Genomic DNA, 23,277 nt, shown 5'->3' with positions numbered 1-23,277 from the left:
TTCAGAGCGTTCTGTTGTTATCATGAATTTGATTTTTGACAATTTTTGACACGAACACTGGAAGTGGGATTGGGTCCAAATGTTTTTACTGCTTAATTTTTATAATTAGAACATATTTATTTATTGTGTTTACTAATTTTAAATCAATTAATCATTCTTAAAAATAATTATATAAGATGGCAGCTCAAGTAGAAAACCAAGATTCAGAATTATTGGATATGGAGAAATACTATGAAAATTATATTCTTATTGATATTGGTGCTAATTTAACTAATAAAAAGTATGGCAGAGATTTAGATTCTGTTATACAAAGGGCTAAAGATTCGGGTAAGTAATAAAATTAGTTTAGAGACGTAATAGCTTAATATTGTTTTATAAATTACAATCAGTTATGACAAACTTTCAGAATTTACCAATTGAACTAAATTAATCAATTCAATTAAAAACAGGCAGTTTCTTAAATCAACAATTAGAAGCAATTATATTCGTCGTATGTTCTTATCACTAGTATTTTCAGGATCCCTTAGCAACAAAGAGTGGTTTAACTACTTGAACTTTATATTATTAGTTAACCCTTTATGAAATAATATTGAGAAAGTTATTAATATTTATTTTATGCCATCTTGGTATGAACTCTATTGGGAGTTTTATTAATTCACATTTTTTTTATTATTCTGTGTGATTAAAAACTCTGCTTGGTAGCAAACTTGGAATCCTCTTGAAGTAGTTTTTGGGATTATAACAATTTTTATTGCAGTCTTAAAAAATATTGGTCTGTTTTTGTAAATCATTTTGGTAACTCCAAAAAATTGTCATTGTATATTCTTATCTTTAGTACTATTCCACTATCAGGCTTTTTAATATTTTTTTATAATTCCGCAGTCTACAGATTCAACTTGATTTAACTTTAATATAAAATAATGTAGTTAGGAATATATTCCTTTTAAATTTTTATGTATTTCAGGAGTTAGAAAAATTATGGTAACAGGGACATCAGTAAAAGCCAGCAAGGAAGCCTTAAGATTAACTAGAATATATCCAGATACTTTATACTCTACAGCAGGTATTTTGATTTGATAATTTATAAAATTTTATATATCATGGGCATATTTTCTGGTTTTGTTTATTGGAAATATTAAGAAATCTTACATTTGTTAAGAAAAAACATTAAAAATTATGTGCCAAAAAATATGTTTAAAATATGTCATTGCTATATGATAGTTAATGAAATTTTATGTCTGCTTATTACTGAATTATTATTATTTTTCATAATAACAGTACACATTTAAGTTTTTTAAAATTAAAAATTTTTTTTTTGATGATTTTACTAATTTTCAAAACTTGTTACAATGCGACAAGCGAGAGCTGGCGGGTGAGCTGCGCGAAAATAGAAACGGACTTATTCTAAGAGAGATAGGAGAGGTACTTAATCACGGGTGTCACAAATGCGTAGTTGCTGTATCAAAAATTTAGTTGGGATCTGAAAATTACGTTTGTAGATAATATGTTCCGTGGTTATGTGGATGCGTGTGTGATAAACTTATTTACCACGAAAACAAAATAAAAATAATAATCATATTGAATAAAACGTAGAAAAAACTGTAATATTAATTTTCGTAAAACGTAATTAATTCTCAAAGGGAAGGTATTTTTGTATGTATCACGGACAGATACAAATTATGTCTTAATGCTTACTAAACTAAACACAACACAGAACACGCGTTCTTTGTTTGTTTTTCTAAGCCAGACGATAAACTCAAGTATTATCGGCCTTTTATCTTGTGATATCATTGCTTACAATATCATATTTTGTTTCCCATTTATGAAAAATGCAAGGTATCGAAATATTAAAGTGTCCAGCATATCTATAGTAAATAAACATATTGGAGAAACACATTTCAATTTTTATGTCATTTCTATTTCACATGTGTTTCACATTTACTGGTAATCTAATGCACTGTAATTTTTTATTTATTTATTGATTGTAACTTAACTTAAATTAAATTATTTAAAGCTCAATTTATTTTGAAAATGAGTATTATAATTACCAGTTAAATGAGCTACACATTCTTGTATCTTTTTTAAATCAACTAAGACTTTATTTGCATTAGCTTCTTCGATTGTACACTTAAAAACATTGAAAATTATTTCTCGTGCTTGAGATACCAAAGATTTGCCTTTTAATACACTTGCCATTTTAATAAATACATATAAATAATAGTTTATAATATAGCCACTCCAAATAAAAATGTAAATACTTGACAACACTGTCAGAAAATCCCACGATGTGAACTCCTAGCAGACAGCAATAGAAATGAGCAATCCCTTCCACTTTTCAATTTGTTCTATGCGCAACCCGCCAGCTCTCGCTTGTCGGATAATAAATATAATTACATATTATACAAAAATACAAAAATAATTATAATTATACAATTTATTTATCCTATACATTTTCAATGTTATCTACATAATTATCTATATATTTATTTTTAAAATAATTTATAATTTTTATAGTTATAGTTATAGTTTTTTTATAATGTTATTTAAGTTTATACAATTTTATTTAATTATATTTAATTTTACGTAGCTTTATTTAATTTTTTATTTATTTTACTTAATTTTATTTAATTTTAGTGTATTTAATTTTATATAATTAGATTTAATTTGATTTGATTTTATTTAATTTTTATAATTTTTATAATTTTTTAAAAATTTTTGTGCCAATGTGTAACGATAAGACTACCAAAGAGAATTGAAATATGTACTATTGTAAAAATAATACCTCAATCAACCATGGGAGCTTATCGTCTATACCTTGCCTAGCTCAGTATCTCAAGGGTGAGTTCGTCTTGTCTTAAACTAGGGATTGAACCTGAGTTCTCAGTTGATAGCAAATAAGACAAATTTTAACCAAACATATTTATTTAAATGAATAAAAAAACAATAATTAACCCTGCCAAAGCTTAACAGTTAATAAGTGTTACTTATTGCTTCGATGGGCTGCTTGTGTGTTCTAGAAGTTGTGGCTTCTGGAGAGAGAGCTGCAGTCACACGTGGCTGTATGTCCTGATTAGTAAAATTGAATGTGGCCAATCAATTCAATCTGGTCAATTCAGTTGTTGATAAACCAATATTTCCAATAAACCAATGAAATGTCCAATAAAAATAAACTGTCCAGTAAGGTTTTGATATGTCCAATAAACCCAAGAGAATTTGTAGACTATAAAATCTTTTATAATTCTTTGTATTTTTTTATTTCTTAAAACTTTTTAATTTTTTTTTAAATTATTTATAATTTTAGGTTGTCTGAGAAATATTCAAACATCACAACATAATTTTAAATAAAATGTAAGACATATTGAATTTTGTACCATTTAAAGGGTTTTTACCAAGGTATTTAGTGGGTTAACACATGTGCTCTAAGTAACAAAACACTGATGATGGACTTTTTAGTCCTAAAACGTTCTGTGATGTAAATCCCGAAAGGGATTTTAAATTATATACCTTTTATAAAGGATTGTAAACTTTCATTTTCATATTTTATTTTATTTTATTTACTTTTATAAAATTTTATATAATTTTTTAAATTTTATTTAATTTTATTTTATGTAATTTTATATAAAACATATTATTGTTCTGAAGCTCTTTTCTTGTGGCATTTTAAAGTAATTACTATTTAAATGGGAATAAGTCACAATTAAAGGTTAAAGTAAGTTTATTGATGTTTCAATTTCCACTTCAGAAATTGTTCTCAAAATACAAACAAAAAAAAACTCCCTCCTAAAAAAGTTTGATTTACTAATGTTTGTATTACTGAAGTGGAAATTGAAACGTCAATAAACTTATTTTAACCTTTAATTGTGGCTTATTCCCATTTAAATAGTAAAACATAGTATATGTTTAAATTTTTGTAATTTAGAATTATGTATTATATTGTTTTTCATTTTAACATGGCTTGCGATATATTCTAATCTTAACATGTATTGTCTTAATAAAGAAACTAAATGGTTCAGAAAGCTAATCTTTTAATAAAAGAGTCTACATATGTTAGTGTTTTAATCACTAATTATTAATGATTAACATTGTCCATTAATAATGACGATTTTAAGGGATACACCCACATGATGCCAAATCATATACAGATGAATCTTGGGATGAATTGAGGCTAATAGCTAGTAATGCAGAATGTGTAGCCGTAGGAGAATGTGGATTAGACTACAACAGAAATTTCTCAGATCCAGAAGATCAAAAACTAGTGTTCAGAAAACATGTATGTATATAATAGTTTTCAAGTTACATTTAAAACTATGAAAATGTTAATTTTAATAAAATTTTAAGCTGACACATTGGTCCAAACCAAGATCACAAAAAAACACACACACTCACTCATACACAAGTTAAACTACTAAACTACATTCATTTTACATATTCCCAATTGCCAACAGAAGCACGTGAAAGCCAAACAGGGTCATACTGATGTGTATCATATGATTTTTTAAAATATTTACTTTTGAAACTATTAGTGTGAGAATTTCTTGAAATTTAATTATTAAATCACAATTAAACTAAACTCTAAAAAATGACACGACCAGTAAATAACTTAACAATAAGTATAACATAAATATAACACAATATAATTAACTTAAAAATCAACACGATACAATTTGAATTTAAACATGCTGGCAAGTTTGGATCTGTAACATGAGAATCTGTCTGGCTTAAGGCAATAAATTATATTTAAAAGCCTCTTGAGGAATGAGACAGTGAATATCAACACGTGCGTTTGTTGTCAGATGGGAATTTGCTAAACGAATGAACTTTAAGGCATGCTCCCAATTTCTCATTCATTCTTTTGTTCTACGACATTATTTATGGAGTCTGTTGAGTATGTTCCAATATTTTGCATGGTTCAATATACTTTGGTTTCTGAATATTCTTAAATATCGCTACTTATGTTTTTTTTTTCATTTTGATTGTCGTCATCGCTAATCCATTCTAAGATATATACTTACTGCCTATTCTACAAAAAATATATTCACAGATGTTATTTATGTTTTACTTTCTTGGTTTTCTCTCTGTTATTTTTCAGTTTTTCTAAAAAATCCTTTTTATATTTTATTACTCTTTGAAGTCTTTATTTCCTCTTTTGTTATTGTAATTCAAGGTTTTAATTGTATTACAGGATTTATATTCTTCAGTTATTTTGTTTTTATCATTTGGTAATATGTATTATGTTGATATATCTTCTTCACTTTGTATTATTTTTCTCTTTATCCCACTTACCTTATATCTTCTTTTATTTTCCTTTTCTCATACTTATCTACTTATGTGTATTTTTTCTCATATCTGTTTGTAAATAATATTATTTTGTTTCTCCTTCCTTTTCTATTTATGGGATTCTATTTTTTATTTTTGTTTTTTTTTATCTTTTTTGCTGTTATTAATTCTTTTTTTTTCTTTCTCTACTTTCAATTGTTAAATGTAATACTTGTCAAAATAAGCTCTTTATTGGGATAGATTTTATTTTAATTTGATAAAAAGTTAAAGAAACATTATCTATGTGTATTTATTTTATCAAAATTAATTATACTGTCATTGTAATTAATACATCATGATATCTGTTAAATATGAGTATAAATTACCTATTTATCATAAAAACATAGCATGACTCATGACATTTCATCAATAGTTACTAAAGAGATCACATTGCAAACATAATACCTCCACAAATATACAGGAAATTATTAATAATTAAAATCTACTTTATATTCAGTGAATTTATTTACCATTTTTTCAGTTTATTGAATATAAAATTATAGTCTGAATATTAAGCTCTGAAAACAATGACATTCAGTTATTTTCATTAATACATAGCGTGCATAGATGAGAGTAATGCATCACATTCCCTAAAAAGTCGAATCAATTTATAGGTTTTTTATACAAGGTGGCGTAAAAGATTGGTCATAAATTATACCATGATTTTTGGGGATGAAAATAAGTCGATTTAGCCTAACTTATCCATATGCAGAAGTACACTGAAGTATAGTAAAACCGAAGTAGCGAAAATATTTTTTTCCAATTTTTCTAGAGTTTAGAGTGGTTCTTCGAATCTACCCTCCCTCAATTTTTTGTAGTATAATATTGGATTCAAAACGGGACTACAATAAAATGAAATGCCTTTTTACAACCTTTTTGTCTGTTATGATTTGTTTGTAAAATCATTAAAATAGATTTTTAAAATGCAATGTTTAACTTTTCATTTAGGAAAAGAAAAAATATTAATTTAATTTAAAGAGTGTTCAAAATGAACTCTCCCTTCTGCATACATGACTTCCTGCACTCTATTTTTCAATGATTAATATGTATTTACTGAATATTTTGAAAAATCAAATGTGTCTGTTGAAATGCATTAGCAGCTTCTAAAATTCGGTTCCTGAATTGTTTTGCACTAGTTATTTCTAAGGAATAAACATAATCTTTGATAAATCCCCAAAAACAAAAATCCATTGGGTTAAGATCTGGACCTTGCGGTGCCTATTCAATTGGTGCATCGGGCGCACGTCCTATTACCTAACGTATTGGATATTGTTGAAATAAAAATGTCCTAATCTTATCTCTATGATGGGTTCGAGCGCCAACCTTAACCTTAGAAACCACTTACTTTGTCTGATCGCTAACGGTACATCTTCCAAGCAGAGAGACAGATCGTTTTGTAAAAATGATAGCTTTCTTCGTTTAAATTATTGGGAAGAAATACTGGGGCTACTAAATAATTATTGACAATTCCTACCCAAACGTTTACTTTAACATTACTCAGATGGTGAGGCACTTTTATACTATTAGGATTTACGTCGGCGCAGACATAAGTATTGTGATGATTAGTGACTCTATTTCTTGTACTGTTTGCTTTGTCGGTGAATAAAACATTCTTTACAAAGTTTAAGTCCCGTCTATTTTCTTCTAAAAACGGTCCTTGAGATGGCCTTGTGGAAGTAATTCTTAAACTGCTGTTACATGGAAGGAGTGAAGTAACTATTCCTCAACCATTTCATATCACCATCATGCATGTTTCTGGGTGCTCATCAATATAGTCTAAAATAGCATTATCATTTGCTGGTTTTTCTATTGTCTGGTAAATTTCTTATTATATTACACATCTGCATAACGTCTTGCTGCCTTCGCAGCATTCCCTTGACATTCACCTAATTAAAAAAATGAAGAAAAATGTATCCATTATTGTTATGTTGTTATTCTTGCCTATAACTAAGTTTATATCTCTCATTTCAGAAAAACTGTAATTAATTCAAACAAAACTTTCGTTCACAATAACTGTCAAACCAAGTACTATCTAATATCTAACTGTTGACAAACGAACTCACAGGACTAAGTTGTAGAATAAAAATGGTTCATTTAAGTGAAGAAGATGGCGTATTGAAATAATAATGATCGGTTATGATGATCGTGTTAGAACAGCATCCAAAAATTTTTGGATGAAAATTGTCCAACATAGGCTTATAGACCAATTTTTCATACACGAAAACTGACTGGTGAGAAGTATTTAGATTTACTAAATAACCAAATTATTCCTGCACTTCAACAGAATGACCAGTTATCACAAAATTTTTGAGCCAGCAAGATGAAGCGCATCCCCACTATTATCGACGGGTTAGAATTTTTTTTAATGCGATTTACAGAGCCGCCTTTTCGTTCTCCGTATCTTAATCCGCTAGATTCTTTCTTTGGAGTTATCTAAAATCACGTGTTTACATTAGGCCATTAACATGTTTGCAGGATTTGAAACGAAATATTTTAAATAGTGACTTTGCACATTTTCAGGAGGTGAATGGCGAGCATTTTGAACATTTTAAGTGATCTTTTTTTAATTATTATATTCATTGGTCTAACAGGAAAACGTCTGTCGGGTCAGCCAGTGTTTTATCATAAATATGACATTTAATTTGTAGCGAAATCCAAATAAATGCAGCTAAAAGTGTACCGAACTTTATATTTTGTTTCTTTCAGATTGAATTAGCTATCGAAATAAACAAACCTGTATTTGTTCACGAACGAGATGCTCACGATGATTTATTGAAAGTTTTAGACGAATTTAGCGCCAAACTACCTCCAGTTGTGATACATTGCTTTACTGGTACTTTAGAGCAAGCCCTAGCGTATCTAGATAAAGGGTTTTACATAGGATTAACAGGTGATTATTATCTATTAGATTATAAATATGTAGAGATAATATATAGCTGATAATTGCGATCGGACCAATTATCTTCCAGTATAACCGTAAATCAGATTTCAAAACGTTATTTAGATTTGTGTAGAAGAATTGAACTGTACGCGTCCCACAGTGTTCAGAATATTTCAGGTGCTTGAGCGGAAAGGTGGTTTATCAGGTTTTATTTCCGCATTATTGGTGGTGCAAAGAGATCGCCAATAAGAGGAAGGAATGCATTGCCATCAGAAGACAGGCTACGAGGGCAAGAGGTAGAGGAGAAGTAACCGAAGCTAGCAGAATGGATATGGTATACAATGCGCGAAAGAAGGAACTGAACAGGAAGATCAGTGTGACAAGTTGGATGAGGACGTTTGGGGTCAGGGATACAAAATGTAATGAACCAGTTCAAGCTGTACCCTCTGTATGAGATGCTACTGGACAGGAAGCTTGAGGTTACCCGAGAGCTATTTCCACCCGGCAATTGGCATGGAGTGCAGTGGGACGCCGAAGCTGAGCGAGCTGTACCTTTTACCGTAGACGAACTCAACGAAGCGTTGAGTGCCCTAAAGACACGAAAGGCTCCGGGACTCGATGGAATACCACCAGAAGCGGTGAAACGCATTGGCAGTATGGAACCGACGTGGCTTTTGGACCACTTGAATGTACTGCTTGAAACTCAGCGATTTCCGGCAAATTGGAAGATCTCGAGGCTCGTGCATAGGTAAATTGTACGAGAGGCTCCTAAGAGGGCGAATAGACACATTGATTGAAGAGTCAGGCGGGCTGTCACCCATGCAGTACGGTTTCAGAAAGAAAAGGAGCACGGTGGATGCGCTGATGGAAGTCTTCCGGGAGTTACGCGGGGTGGGGGTTTCCCAGAGGTGGGCAATTCTACTGTTATTTGACATCCAGAATGCGTTCAACACTTTAAAAGGGAAAGAGGTAATGAAGGCTCTACGAGAGAGGTGTCCGAGGTACTTGATAAGTACTTGATGAGTCTCCGACTATTTGTCAGAGAGGAACTTGTGGTAGAAATAGGAGTAGTGGTTGACGTGACGGCTGTAGTGGCGCAGGGTCGGTCCTAGGACCCACGCTGTTGAACTTGGCATATGACGGGGTTGTGAGCCAAGAATACGGAGAGGGTGTAACCCCTTTCGCATTTTCGGACGACCACGCTATGCTGGTAGTGGCGCGGGACGGGGAGGACCTTATCTTTGGTGCACAGCGTACATGCAACCAAGTCGAGTAATGGATGAAAATTCATGAGCTACTGACTGCGGGTAAAACCGAGGCTATAATTTTCAAGGGACCAAGGAAAAGGGACGGGATAACATATGAATGTGCAGGAAAGAGAGTGGTTCCAAAGAAATTCGTGAGGTATTTAGGGGTGACTCTGATTTAGTGATTCACTTTTTTCACGAAAGCTGTTATTTCCATCTGATTACCACCAAACTCCCATATTCCTTAACAATTTCAGTTAATGCATCAGTTTTTTTCTTTTCGCCTGTTTTAACGATAAACATCATTATCTTAAACACATACTTGCTATCCTCCTGTTATTTGTGTTAAATTTTAAATTTATTAATTTTCAACACAGAATTAATAAATTAGAGAGATCAAGGTCACATCAGTTCATGTGCGAATAGTTTTTAATCATGAAGCAAATAAAAGAAATTGCTTTAGCAGAACACCATAATTTGCAGAACACAAACGTCATGATTGTTCACTGAAAGTTTCAACATTATCGAAATCGCCATCAGTTAATATCTCTAAATTAATCTTTATTTTTATTCTAGGCTACCTATGTAAAGACAAATCAGATGTTGGGGTACGAAAGCTCTTAGAATCTGGTTCTTTGCCTTTAGATCGACTAGTAGTTGAAACAGATTCACCTTTTATGTATCCTAATACACGTGCTTCGAAATTGCCAGACCATGTTAAAGACAGCTTAACGGAGAGGTGAGAGTTTTTTTAATTAATCACTATCTTGTTTTTTTCTATTTTTGATAAGACAAATTATAGGGGTCTATAAAAACAGACAAGTTGCGGTAAGTCTTATTTTTGAATTATATAAAAAGTTAAAAATATATTTAACCCCGCCAAAACCACTAAAAACCGCGAAAAACTTGGTTGGGGGGGGGGGGGTTAAAGGAGTTTTTCCCAATTTTTGAATGTCCTAAACACCTCATTTAATTTAAAATATATATAACCTATAAAAAACCTTGATTCGATCTATTTTGAAGCCTGTAAAATGGAGCATATCTTCCAAACCCCCAAAAAAACAGTTTTCGGATTTTTGAAGATGGCGCACCATACGGAAAAATCTGAAATAAATTGGACCTGCAGCCACCTCCAACAAAGAGTTATGAGCTTTAAAAAAAAGCATTTTCAGGTTATGTACACTCAACCCATGGGTCTATAAAAAATAGAGTTTTGTGTTTAGCGTAAAAAATAGCGTGCGAATTTTCTGAAATTTTTAAATTGATTGCATTCTACCTCAAAAAAAAAAAAATAAATACGAAAAATTTAATTTTTGGGGGTAGCGAGTGGGGTGGGGGCTAAAATTGCACTGAATCTTATTTTTTAATCATATAGAACATAAAAAAAAATAAAATATTTGCATTCTGGGAGTGAGAACATTTAGCCTTTCTTATGGGAGGTACCCTTTGCGGTACGACGAGCTCAAATACAGATTCAGTTCAACTTACTAATGAAGAGTGGAATTAATTAAATAAACATGCGTACAAAGAATTTTACAACTTTTAGTCATAATTCCAAGCATTTATTTTTATTAAAAATGATAAAAATGCCTTTTTAAGACGTCATTTCCACCGAATTTACATTTTTGGTTATATAATTTTTATAAATCACTTCAGAATTTGAAAAAGTTATTATTAGCTATGATATTATGTTTACATTCACAGACGTTTCAAGTATATCCACATTCATATTTATTTTTAGATATTAAGGCATTTGCTCTATATAAAATGAACCTGACCTTCACTGTTTTGTATTTCATAACAAAGTTTGTTTTCATAGTTATTTTTATATTGTTTACATAATTATATTTAATATAATTAATGAAAAATAGTAACAATACTGAGATGACGTGAAACAATTACTATACATAGTTATCAGCAAATTCTTGGACTGCAAATATTTTTATAGATCTTAGGTAAGCGTGTGGCCCTATTGGCACAGATAACTGATGCGAAACCATGATTTCATTCAAAATAACGATAAAACTAATTAAATTAGACGGATCCTCATGGTCATGGTAGCTCAGGGCATAGGCGGATCTGAAATGAAACATTAAAGGTTTAAAAAAAAAATTTATTTAAAAAAAATTTCCTTTATAAAAAGTATATTAACATAAAAACTATATAGAGCTACATCACAGAACGTTTTTGGAATGACTATTCCATCATCAGTGCTATCTGGATTTACATATTTGAAGCCACTAAATACATGGGTATACTCCATTCGCTTAGCTCGGGCATATTTTGACAGATTCATTGTCGGAAACCTACAACACAACAATTCCTACTTCTCAGTATTAATAGCTCAAGTATCCTACTATTGCAGACTTCTTTCTTTAAAAAAAGAAGAATTATTCTAAATAGTGGAAGTGTATACTAAACCCATAACATTTTGGGTAGTATATATTTAAAATATATATTTTAGTTGTTATAATTTAACATAACTATTTATTATATATGGTGCAAACAAATAAATATTGATTGTCGGTAATTTGTAAAGTTCTATTTTATATAATATTTAGTTTGTTTACTATTAATATTGGCTATAAGTACGTGTTTTTGGTTGTATAGTAATTTCCAGCCACTTCGAGTCTGTCAAAAAGTAACTAACTTCGCAAAAAAATAATTACTAAATTCACTAGACAGTTCGGACTGGAGATAGCGAACCGAGTATAAAAACTCTTTAAATGTAGTTGAATTAATTTTAAATTACATTTTTGGTATTAAAAAAAAATGTTGTATGCAGTTGACCGGTAATACTCACACAAGTATCCTTGTGTTACTTTTTTGATATTGAAATTGACGGTCGTACTCATTTTCTTGAATTTACCATAATACCACAAGTTCTCTCTGAGGAGTCCAAATGTCCAAAATACGTAATAAGGGAATGGTGTTGCTCTGTATCGAAATTAATTCTTAACCGTTTTTCGTTATATATATATATATATATATATATATATATATATATATATATATATATATATATATATGTATGTATTTATTTATATATGAGTTTACGATTTCACCAAAAAGGTTTGCTATCGCGTTGATGTATCGAAAGCTAAATATATATAGCACAAGAGCACAATTTGGTAAACTTTCTGTATATGAACCGCAACAATAGTATCGTATAACGTTATATCAGCTGCTTATTTCCCACTTTGTAGTTATTCACAAGTCATGGAGTACTATGACAAACCGCGGTAGAATCAATGGGAACTTAATTTCATCCTTATGTATCTTATATGCCAAATTTGGTGCAGGTTATTTTGTTTTCTTTTCCAACTTGGAAAAATGGCTTGTTTATAAAAGTGAATATTAATTTAAGCTGTTTCTTTGTGAATAGGTTAAGTTCACGGTTAGGTAATACGATCCCCTTCCTATATCAGTTGGCCCAACGTTAAATTGATAAGAAAATTAAATTTTAGAGAACAAAATTAAAAGCGCAGCGTTTTTTGAATTTCCTTTGAATTATAGAAAATATTTTATAACATAATGAAAACTATTGATTAAACAGAATAATAATAAATTTTAAAAAACGCATAGAATATGTCTGTAATATTAACAAAAAAAAATGTGAAAGTTTACCACTGAGTTGCATCCCCTTTATTTTTAATGACATCCACAATTCTTCGAGGCATAGTTTTTACCAAGTTTTACCATTCCAGAAGTGGTATGCCATGGTCTTTAATACATTTTAAACTTTTTTTTGAGGTGACAACCTGCGCCGTCCTGTTGGAACACAAAATCTTCCTCTGATGTTATATGGTGTTCCAAAATCGGTTAAAGAGATTCTTCTAAAATATTTAAATATTTATGCGTGTTTACAATCATATCGATAAAATGTAACTTTCCCACACTTTTAGACGACATGCTGCCCCAGATCATGACAGATGCGGGAAATTTGACTTTTCTCTTCAGACAGCCGGGATGGAAAGCTTCATTTTTACTGCGAATGACGTGACCTACTGTCTCTAACACACACTTCAAATCTGGACTCATCACTCCATTGTACTGAAGCCCATTGCGACTGAGTCGCAATTTTTGTTGGCCCATTTTTCTTTTGTTGTAATGTTAAAAATGGCTTTTTCTTAGTTTAAAATAAAATGAAATTTATTAAAAACAATTCTTACTAATTTTTTCAACTATAAAACTTACTTTGTAAGTTCCAAATCCTAATTTGTGGGTCTCTCCTAAAAACATTTTAAGTGTGTGAGACATCAGGCTTATGGTGCGGTGGTCTGTGCATTCTCTAGCATTTTTCTTTTTTGCGAGACAAATAAATGTTAAAGTCAACCATTCATTGGGTATGTCACCTGACTGATAAATTTCATTAAAGAGCTTTAAGAGGACATCCATGTACTCATTTTCTATTATTTTAAGGATATCAATAGGCAGTTGATCTGGCCCCGGGATTTTTCCGTTTTTGGTGTTCATTAGTGCATACAATATTTCTTCCTTTGTAATTTCTATACTTGTTTCTCTGTCCTCGAAAGATATATCTTGTAGGTTTCCTCTTGTATGTATAAAATCATGCAGAGTATAATTTGTTTATGGTAATCGACTTAAACTGCAAATTCCATAGGTGGGCCAACTGATATGGGAAGGGGCTTGTACTTATTTTGAAAGTCTCACCGTTTTTAATACTAACAAAGGTGATAAATACAGATAATCTTCTTAAAAGCAAGATTTTTGTTTGTTAAGTTGACTTACTGTTTTTTTTTTTGAAAATAAAGTAGAACTAATAATTTGTTACAGATCGATGATGTTCCTCCACCGCTACTGCACTTTTCAACGAAACGAACCTTGTTCACTTCCGGCAATTGTCGAAATGATAGCAGCTTTTATGAAAAAGAAACCCGAAGAGGTTGCTCTAGCGACTTCATTTAATTCAATGAAATTGTTTGGTCTATCGTAACCGCCTCAACGAAAGCCAATATAAACTTTATTTATGTTGTGCTGGAAATTTTATATTCAGCCCTATTTCAAAGTTCTTTTTATTGGAATGACATTTTTGCAAGTAAGTTGATATGAAGACAATATGTGTGCTTAGACGTTAGGTGCTGTTTAAATTTTAACAAAATTTAATACAAAATAGGTTAAGCCGAATATATTTACTAAAGTATATTTAAAATTCCTTTCATAAAGCAAATGGATAGTAGCGACTAAAAATAAATAATTGTTAATCTAACCGAAATTAACGGTGTCTTATAAATTAAATATCCATTTCTACTGTTTCGTTTTGAAGTGACTTAAAAAAATTCACTTTATAGTTAATATATTTTTAGCGTTTTTTTGCAAATGTATACCCATTATCATTATCATCATTGGTATTACTGTAACTCTTAGAGACTTTCTCAAGTTTTTCTTTGCCCTACTGCTCTTTTCTGTGTTTCGTTTTTACAGTTCAAAGCATAGATCTTCTCAGGGTTGAAACGTAAACAATCATACACGATCTGTCAAAACGATCATAATAATATGGCCGAAGTGAGGTCGTTTTTAGTCACGTGATGCCCTCTCCATAGATTCTAACTCGATGGTCTCACACCGAGCATTGATCTTTCCATCGCTCTTTGTGCTTTTACTATTTTATCCATATTAGACTTGGTAAGTGCCCAAGTCTGTGAACCATACGTGAGTATAGGGAGAATACACTGATCGTAAATTCTGGTTTTCAAATATTCTTCTATTTTAGTGCTTTTCAAGATCCAACTCAGTTTTCCAAATTCTGCCGATGCTAACCTTATTCTTCTGGTAATTTCGCCAGTTTGATTTTCTTTGTTAACTTTCATTATCTGTCTGTCCCAGGTAGATGTATTCATGTAGAAGTTCATCTTAAGACCTACTTTTTCCGAAACTTGAAATAAATCATGATCTGTAGTTCTTCGAAACTTGTAGCGAGTATTACAATGTCATCAGCGTATATCAAATGACTCAGTTTTCTTCCATTAACATTTATTCCTTTATCTACCCAGTTAATGTCTTTGAACACGTCTTCCAGTCCAAGTGTAAATAGCTTTGGTGAGATAACATCTCCCTGGCGAACTCCTCTGTTGATTGGTATAACTTTGGTTTTCGCATCTATTTGTATTTGGCTATGAATTTGGCTTTATTGAAGTTCATACTCAGTAAACAGTCTACTTTGCCTCTCTTACGTCATCATGTATAAAAACTATGTCGGCTACAACGTAAAAAATGTTAAAAAGTATTTACCATCTATTGTAATTTGTTTCAAATAAAAAAATCCCAACTGGGTCTGTGTAATAGGTTATTTGAATATCTTTGTCCTATCTTCCTCTCGTATACTCCTTTAATTTTTTATCACAATAGTGAACAAATCAAGCATTTATCTTTGATACTGATTTCATATAGTAACATCATCGTCAGCCAATAATCGTCCGCGGCTGAACATAGGCTTAATCTAAAAACTTCAATTCAGATCTATCGTACGTTGTTGCAATCCAGTTGTTAATCCATCTCGTTTATAGTCTTTCCAGGTTTGGTCTATCCGCTCTTGGTCTCCACACCAAGATTTTTTTGGTTCATCCAGTATCTTTTACTCTAATAATGTATCTTTCCCGCGTCCATTTAATTTTAGCTGTGTTATCCCTATATTCCACCCACGCTATCTTCCAATGTTATGCCTAACAATGATCTATCCATAAGTGAGTGTTCGTGTTCCTGATATGTATCTTACTGGTAGGACCGTGGGAAGTTATAGTTGTAACATTGCTATATATTTTCTATAATGTTGGAGTACCTATGAGCAATTCGTTACTCTTCCAGTGCCTTTAGAAGTGCGGATAGTTCGATACTATCGAGCGCTTTATGTAAGTCTACTTTATAACTAGGGGTCTACTGTATTCTATAGATTTTTTTCTCTTAATACTTTCTATCCTCTGTTAATAAGTTTAAACTTTAATTTTAAAATTCACTGTGATTTAGAGCTTAATGCCATAACATTGGGACTTAAATTTCTGCCCGGCGAGTGCCTTTTTTAAGTTTGGAAAGAAAATAAAGTCACACGGGGCTAAATCTAGAAAATATGGTGGATGGGGCAACAGTTCGTAGCTCAATTCGACCAATTTCGCCATGGCGACGGCGGAGGTATGGGCGGGTCCGTTGTCAGGGTGGAAGAGCACTTTTTTCTTCGCTAAATTGGGTCGTTTTTTCTGAAATTCGGCGTCGAATCGGTCTAATAATTCGGCATAGTAGACCCCTGTGAGGGCTCTTGTTAACGAACGTTTTTTTCAACGGATAACGGTCCGATGCTAAACGGGTATCCGTGTCGACGGTTCATAAATTTCAAGGGATATGCGTCCGTTGTCAGTATGGAATCTCAGAAATATCGTCAGTTTTAAAGTAACAAGAGCACGCAATACATGTTATATCATGTTGTCGTCAAAGCAAAAAATTATACTAGCGTATTATTTATATAAAAAAATGCAGAAGAAACGGAAGAAGCGTAAAAGAAAAATATGGATACATTCTATTTTGTTAGAAAGCCAAAACTATGTCGTTTTTTTCCGTGTCCGATAATGACTCCACTTATTTTTATAACGTTCCGAGATTTTATCCCACAATACAGGTCGATTTTCGACCGCACTTATTAAAATCTCCATATCTAAATTTATATTTTATTCACAACAAAGAAAAATTTATTGAGACAACGGATGTTCGTCCAACGCCGTCAACACATTTGCATAAACTAAAGTGGTTCACTGCACCGGTCCGACGGACGTCTTGCTGAGGGGGACTGCATACGTAGACGGTGACAAGTTAACCAACGGATTGGTTGCAGGTGCGTGAACAAACATTCATACAAACCTTAAAGACACTAACGCTAACGGAACGGTTTCAAAATCGAACCGTTGTCCGTTGTCGTTAACAAGAGCTCTGACCGTTTTGCTACATTTGGCGCCCAACGTGGGGAGTAACGTGACCAAGGTCTGTTACTGGTGTGGCACACGCACGAGAAAGGTGCATATGAGTCCAAGTGCATGAAGACCAAGAATCACACTAACCGCTAATTACCATTTTTTGTAATTTAGTGCCTACAATTTGGAAACTATACTATACTTTGTATAATTGTTATTGTTGCACGGTTGTCATCAGAGTTAAAAATGTAATTCTATAGATTTTTCGGTTAATCTGCTGTATGAAGTTAAAAACAATTAGGTATTTTAAAGATTAATAATATAAATTTTATTTATTTCAGGTCGTCAACAAAACGTACAACCAAATTTTCATAAATGTGTACTACAAAATTTGACTGGAATAAGGCTGACTAGTTGTTAATGTTGATAAAATGAATTGTTGCCATTATATATTTTTCTTGCTATTTTAAGGATATATTTATACAGAGATATATTTTTATTATATTAGATTAATAATATTGTATTTTTTGTGCAATTTTATGTGTATTTTTTACACTTTGTTGCTTGCTTATATATCTAGGATCGGCAGACTAAATAATTATATATTTTATGAACTGATAAAGTTTTAAGGAACTCAAAATAAACATTTCCTATATTGTAGGAAATTGAAACTGTTGAATTTTTATGAAAGTCTAGATGAAATATTTGAATAAAATCGTAGTTAATAAAAAATATATCAAAATTATCGTTCCTTTTGATTGACTACAACTTTATGTAAAAGCAGCAATGAAAATGTCAACCCTAGATATACTTTAAGGTATTATGTTATGTGCATTTGAAAATTATAAATTAATGTTTAAAAGCAATTGAGCTCAAAAAATGTATTTTCATAAAAGATATTTAAATACCTTTAAAGACAAAATGTAACAATTAATGATAATTACAATGATCGGTTGCTAATAACATGACATAAAATGCCGCACGCGTTTGATATGCAGGGTTGAAACTCCAACAGATAAACATACAGCCTAATCATCTCGCATTGTCGCAAATTATTCAATACATCTATCTAACACAGTTTATAGACCGATAACTAGACTAGCAAGGCAACTAAAAATTTGTGTAAAACCTCTGTAAAATAAATGTCTATTCAGAAAATCAAAGATCTAGCTAAACCAGACTTTATCAACCCTTGATATACTCGGTTCACTGATCCCATACTTTGGTTAAATTTTGACCGACTAAAAGAGGCTGGGAATTACTATTACCATATAGAATTACTATGGCCAAGCACAATTACTATGGCTTTCACTACCTGTTGCCTTGAGCATGCAAACAGTGTAATACCGAACTTTAAAAAACAACATGATCAATTTACTCATTAGTTTTGCACGTAATTCAAGATTTTGGCATCTATAATACAAAATGTAACATATATACTACCATTATTGTGTGAATTTGGTGCCTTGTATTATAGTTTATATGGTTACGACCAAACCATATATTCTCAATACAGTTTTGTGTTGTTTTTCTTTTGATATATGACCTGAACCAATTCAGCGTATTAATAATACAACTAGCGATCCAAAAGAAACAAAATCAGTCTGGAAAACGTATGTCCAATCTCTTTTAGGGACGCAAGAACACATTAAGGGAGATATCGAAAATATAGAACAAAAGAATAACAAGGTTCACAGCTTACAAAGTTCTTTCTTACATACTAAACAAACGAATCCAACAATTAACTGAAAAGATTGTTGAGGAATACCAAAACGGTTTTCGACAAGGAAGATCTACAACTGACCAGCTATTCACAGTGAACCAAATTCTAAACAAATCGTGGGAATACGACATTGACGTCCACAAGATATTCGTAGATTTTAAAAAGGTCTACGACTCAATTAATAGGCACGTTATATCAAATATTGCATGGCTTTAACATCATCCAAAAATACGTCCGACTAGTAAAAGCAACAATGGACTCCTGAAAATCATCTGTCAGAATAAAAAATGAGCTCTCTGAGAACTTTTCAATAGTCAAAGGATTAAAGCAAGGAGATGGGTTGGCAGCGACACTATTCAACCTGACCCTCGAATATGTGATAAGACAGTTGAATATAGACAGAGCTAATCTCCTAACAAATAAATCAATACAGATTGCCGCATATGCCGATGACATCAGTTGAATTACGATGACGATATTGGGACTGTAGAAAGTTTCACATATTTGGTAGTTGCATTAAGCACGGATGGTAGAAATGTTTCAAAACCTTGTGAACCTCGTAAATACGCATGCCCGAAAAAATAAATGGACCCTAAAAACATGCACCATTTTAATTTCATAGGAAATTAGGCGACAGGGTAGGATTTGCACATGCTAATGATATCGAGTATTTCCAATAAACATGACATATTATATTTCTCTATAATCGCGTTTTTATTTTATCTCACATTGAAAGGTGTAATAAAAATTTACGACTTCCCGTCTTCACTGACGATAAGAATTGCTGTGTAAAAATGTAAAGTATTTACATTGGACAAATAAATAAATAACAAATCAATGTAGATGCAAAAATAATAGGATTTTGGTTTTAAATTCAGCAAAATATGTTTATACGAGACGAAAACCTCGAATTCCTTGAGAAAAATATTCCCATGAGATTTCTTACATAATCACTTTCATAAAATACCGCAGAATAATGTTCAAGAGGTCGCCCATACAAAAAGTGGTCCTAATTTATTAAACAGTTTAAATAAAAATATTAAAGCTCACTAATGCAAAAACTAGTTCATCTCTGTCTCGCTACGATAACGCACTAAAGAGAACTGCATGTTTTTAGCAATGCCTGATAGCATTGTTTCGTTCGTAGATCGACGTCACTGTGACATTTTTACGATTTTTAAAAATTTTCCCACTGCATGAACTTTAAATTGCTGATAGTTTTGTGTTATTAAACTCGACATTAATTGTTATATTTTGTTCATTATAATACCAACTTGTACAGTGCACACCTATTTGTGAGCACTAAAATGTAAACCAATTTTAGTAGAAAGACGCTACATTCTTGCTGTATTATTCCTCAAAAACTTGCCTTAGGTTAATAAGTCGCTTGGGTAATTTAAGATCTGACTTGGTAATAATTACTGAGTTTAGTATCTTACGCAATGAAATTTAGTTTTTAATAAAAACGACGTTATAATAAAGTAGTTTTAATATTTTTCTAAACAACACAATATGGAAGATTTTAAATAAAGATATTTTGTGTCAAATTGTATTTTTTGTAATTGATTTTCTTGCTAAATACAGTTTATTTCAAATCGAGTGGCGAGCCCTTCCACGACATAGTTAATCGCGCAGACAATAGAATATCTATGATCAGACCCATGCAGTGGCTTTGCAATATTAAACAAATTAAATTATTTGAAATCGCAATAATTACAAAATTATTACTCACTTAAATAATAAATGGAGTTCGATTGTACACAGATTGTTTTATAGATACCAAACTTTTTGTTTGTTATAATACCATCTTTAATAATTGATACTCTATAAAGTTTGGTAAAAGTTCATTTCTAATTTAGTATCAGTTACCTTAAAACCGTAATTATAGTCATTATTAATTATTCCTTAACGACTCGTTAAGGACATACAAAGAACGGATAAGAATTATTTCCGAGAATTTCTAGTCACTGGATTTCAAACGAGTTCGTAATTTAGTCTCATTATGTTGTCGAGTCTCAACAAGAAAGGTGCTACCACGCGTATTAGAACTATTTTGTAGAATTGAGATGGTTAAGTGTAGTACGAGTAAACAGATCAGATTGACACCAGAGTCCAAAGGAATAGTTTACAATGTATTTAAATATATGCAAATACTATTTCTTGAAGATAATCGAACCAGTATTAAACAACGTGTGAGTGAAGCTACTGGAGTATCTTTACGTACAGTGGAAAGGATCATTCAACAAGCGGGTATGTTAACAAACGCAGAGTCAAATAATACAGTAAAATTTTCAGCTACAACACTTGCTAAAAGGAAAGCAACCGTGACAGACTTGAGGGAGTATGACAAACCGTTCATTAGAAATACCATTCATCGTTTTCATGAGACTGAACGTTGTCGTGTATCGTTGAAGCTTTTGCAGAAAAGGCTTGAAGAGGTGTACGAGTGGACTGGAAGTATGAGTTCTCTCTACAACATTGTGAAAGATTTGGAATTTAAATGGAAGAAAACGAAAGATAATCGACGTTTACTAATTGAACGGAATGATATTCGTGCTCTACGCATTAAATATTTGTACAAAATTAAATATTACAGAAGCGAAGGTAAGTCAATTGTATACGTTGATGAAACCTATATACAAATAGCTGGACAGATGAGTAGCAAAGGATTGTTCAAAAGGAAATAGGTTGGTTATCGTACATGGTGGTGGGGAGATGGGTTTCATACAGAATGCCTTTTTGAATTTTAAGTCAGGAGATTTTTAAGACAAGAGATTATCATGATAATATGAATTCAGAAAATTATGAAAAATTTATGAAAGAAAAGTTAATCCCCAATTTGCCTGTTGGATCTGTTGTTGTTACTGATAATGCGTCATATCATAATGTACAAATTAATAAAGCACCCACCAGTAATTCTAATAAAAAGGATATGATATCTTGGTTGACAGAAAAAAATTTACCATTTGTAACGTCAATGTTAAAACCACCGCAATTGTATGAAATCATCAAACGACATAAACAAGATTATATTCAATATAAATTTGACAAAGTACTGCAAGAATGTGGACATGTTTCATTAAAACTTCCGCCATATCATCCAGACTTGAACCCTATAGAAATGGTTTGGGCACAAATAAAAAATTAAGTTGCAAAACAAAACGTTTAATTTAAGTTAGAAGACGTAGAAGTGTACGTGGAACAGAAATTTGCTAGAGTAACTGTAGATAACTGGAAGAAAGTATGTGAACATGTTGTCAAAGTTGAAGATAAGTATTTGGAAAGTGAACGTCGCATAGATGTAATTACTGAAGACTTAAGGATTGATTTAAATGATTCTAGTGACTACGACAGTGCATCTGATTATGAAAGTGAATAATATAATTTAACATTACGATGTACCTATGTAACCTATGTGAGTATAAGTTTTCCAAACTGCCCTGTATGTATGTATTATTTTTTTACTTTATTACAATCATTTTGTATATTCTTCTATTTAACTTTGTGACGTTTAAGTGAGTAATAATACAAATAATAAAGGTTTTAAAGTTAAAACAATCTTTGTAATTAATATTTATTCTCTGTAATTTGTAATACGTATCTATGGTTTCACATACAGACAATATATGTATGTGATATATTATAATAATATGTAGTACACTATTGCCAAAAATATAATCTAATATCATTGTTTAATAAATTGTGTGTACCTATCTTTAATAATTTGATTTAAGTCATAAGTAGTTTTTGGAACGCCACTGCTTTGTTTGGTGAGGCTTTACTGTTCCTATAAATTTCCGCCACTACAATTGAAACATACTCTATGCGCAATGCGTATAGGCAAGTGTTAAATAAATAAGCGTTGCGCGATTTTTGTCATTTTTTACGATTCTCATGAGATCATTAAAATTTATCACTTTTCCATTAACCAGTCACTATGGAATTTTCATTTTTAAAGCCCAATCTTCAAAATCTATGGCATGAAATTTCGGTTTTGATTTTTGGCAACAAATACATTTGAAATATGTACGTTACAAACGATCTAAAGCATTTAAAACTTATTCTTTTCGATTACACCAGCACGTTTTTCTAAACTACACAACTTCATCTACAAATTTCACCCAATACCGTCTTTGTGGAAGTATTTTCCGTGAAGTGCAATCGTTTTTAATGTGAAAGTTTAAATTCAGCGTT

General features: G+C 31.5%; 1 protein-coding gene across 1 annotated transcript; it reads left to right on the top strand.

Moving 5' to 3' along the window:
* Nucleotides 1–33: 33 nt before the first annotated feature.
* On the top strand, nt 34–20,630 carry LOC140441965 (3'-5' ssDNA/RNA exonuclease TatD). The gene is made up of 7 exons (XM_072532985.1): nt 34–327; nt 965–1,063; nt 4,110–4,270; nt 8,023–8,206; nt 10,021–10,183; nt 14,242–14,503; nt 17,702–20,630. The coding sequence occupies exons 1-6, from the start codon at nt 177–179 to the stop codon at nt 14,399–14,401; spliced, it is 918 nt and encodes a 305-aa protein (XP_072389086.1). The 5' UTR covers nt 34–176; the 3' UTR covers nt 14,402–14,503; nt 17,702–20,630.
* Nucleotides 20,631–23,277: the final 2,647 nt, after the last annotated feature.

The sequence above is a fragment of the Diabrotica undecimpunctata genome, chromosome 5 (assembly GCF_040954645.1).
Source record: "Diabrotica undecimpunctata isolate CICGRU chromosome 5, icDiaUnde3, whole genome shotgun sequence".
Taxonomy (NCBI): Eukaryota; Metazoa; Arthropoda; class Insecta; order Coleoptera; family Chrysomelidae; genus Diabrotica; species Diabrotica undecimpunctata.
The sequence above is the reverse complement of the archived record's forward strand: the minus strand, read 5'-3'. Positions and strand labels throughout refer to the sequence as shown.

Bases quoted from the DNA above. Each gene is read 5' to 3' on its own strand.
- LOC140441965 (XM_072532985.1), top strand. From the start codon at position 177: ATGGCAGCTCAAGTAGAAAACCAAGATTCAGAATTATTGGATATGGAG. The intron at 1,064-4,109 runs GTATTTTGATTT...GACGATTTTAAG, and splicing joins TACTTTATACTCTACAGCAG to GGATACACCCACATGATGCC. The intron at 10,184-14,241 runs GTGAGAGTTTTT...AATTTGTTACAG, and splicing joins AAAGACAGCTTAACGGAGAG to ATCGATGATGTTCCTCCACC.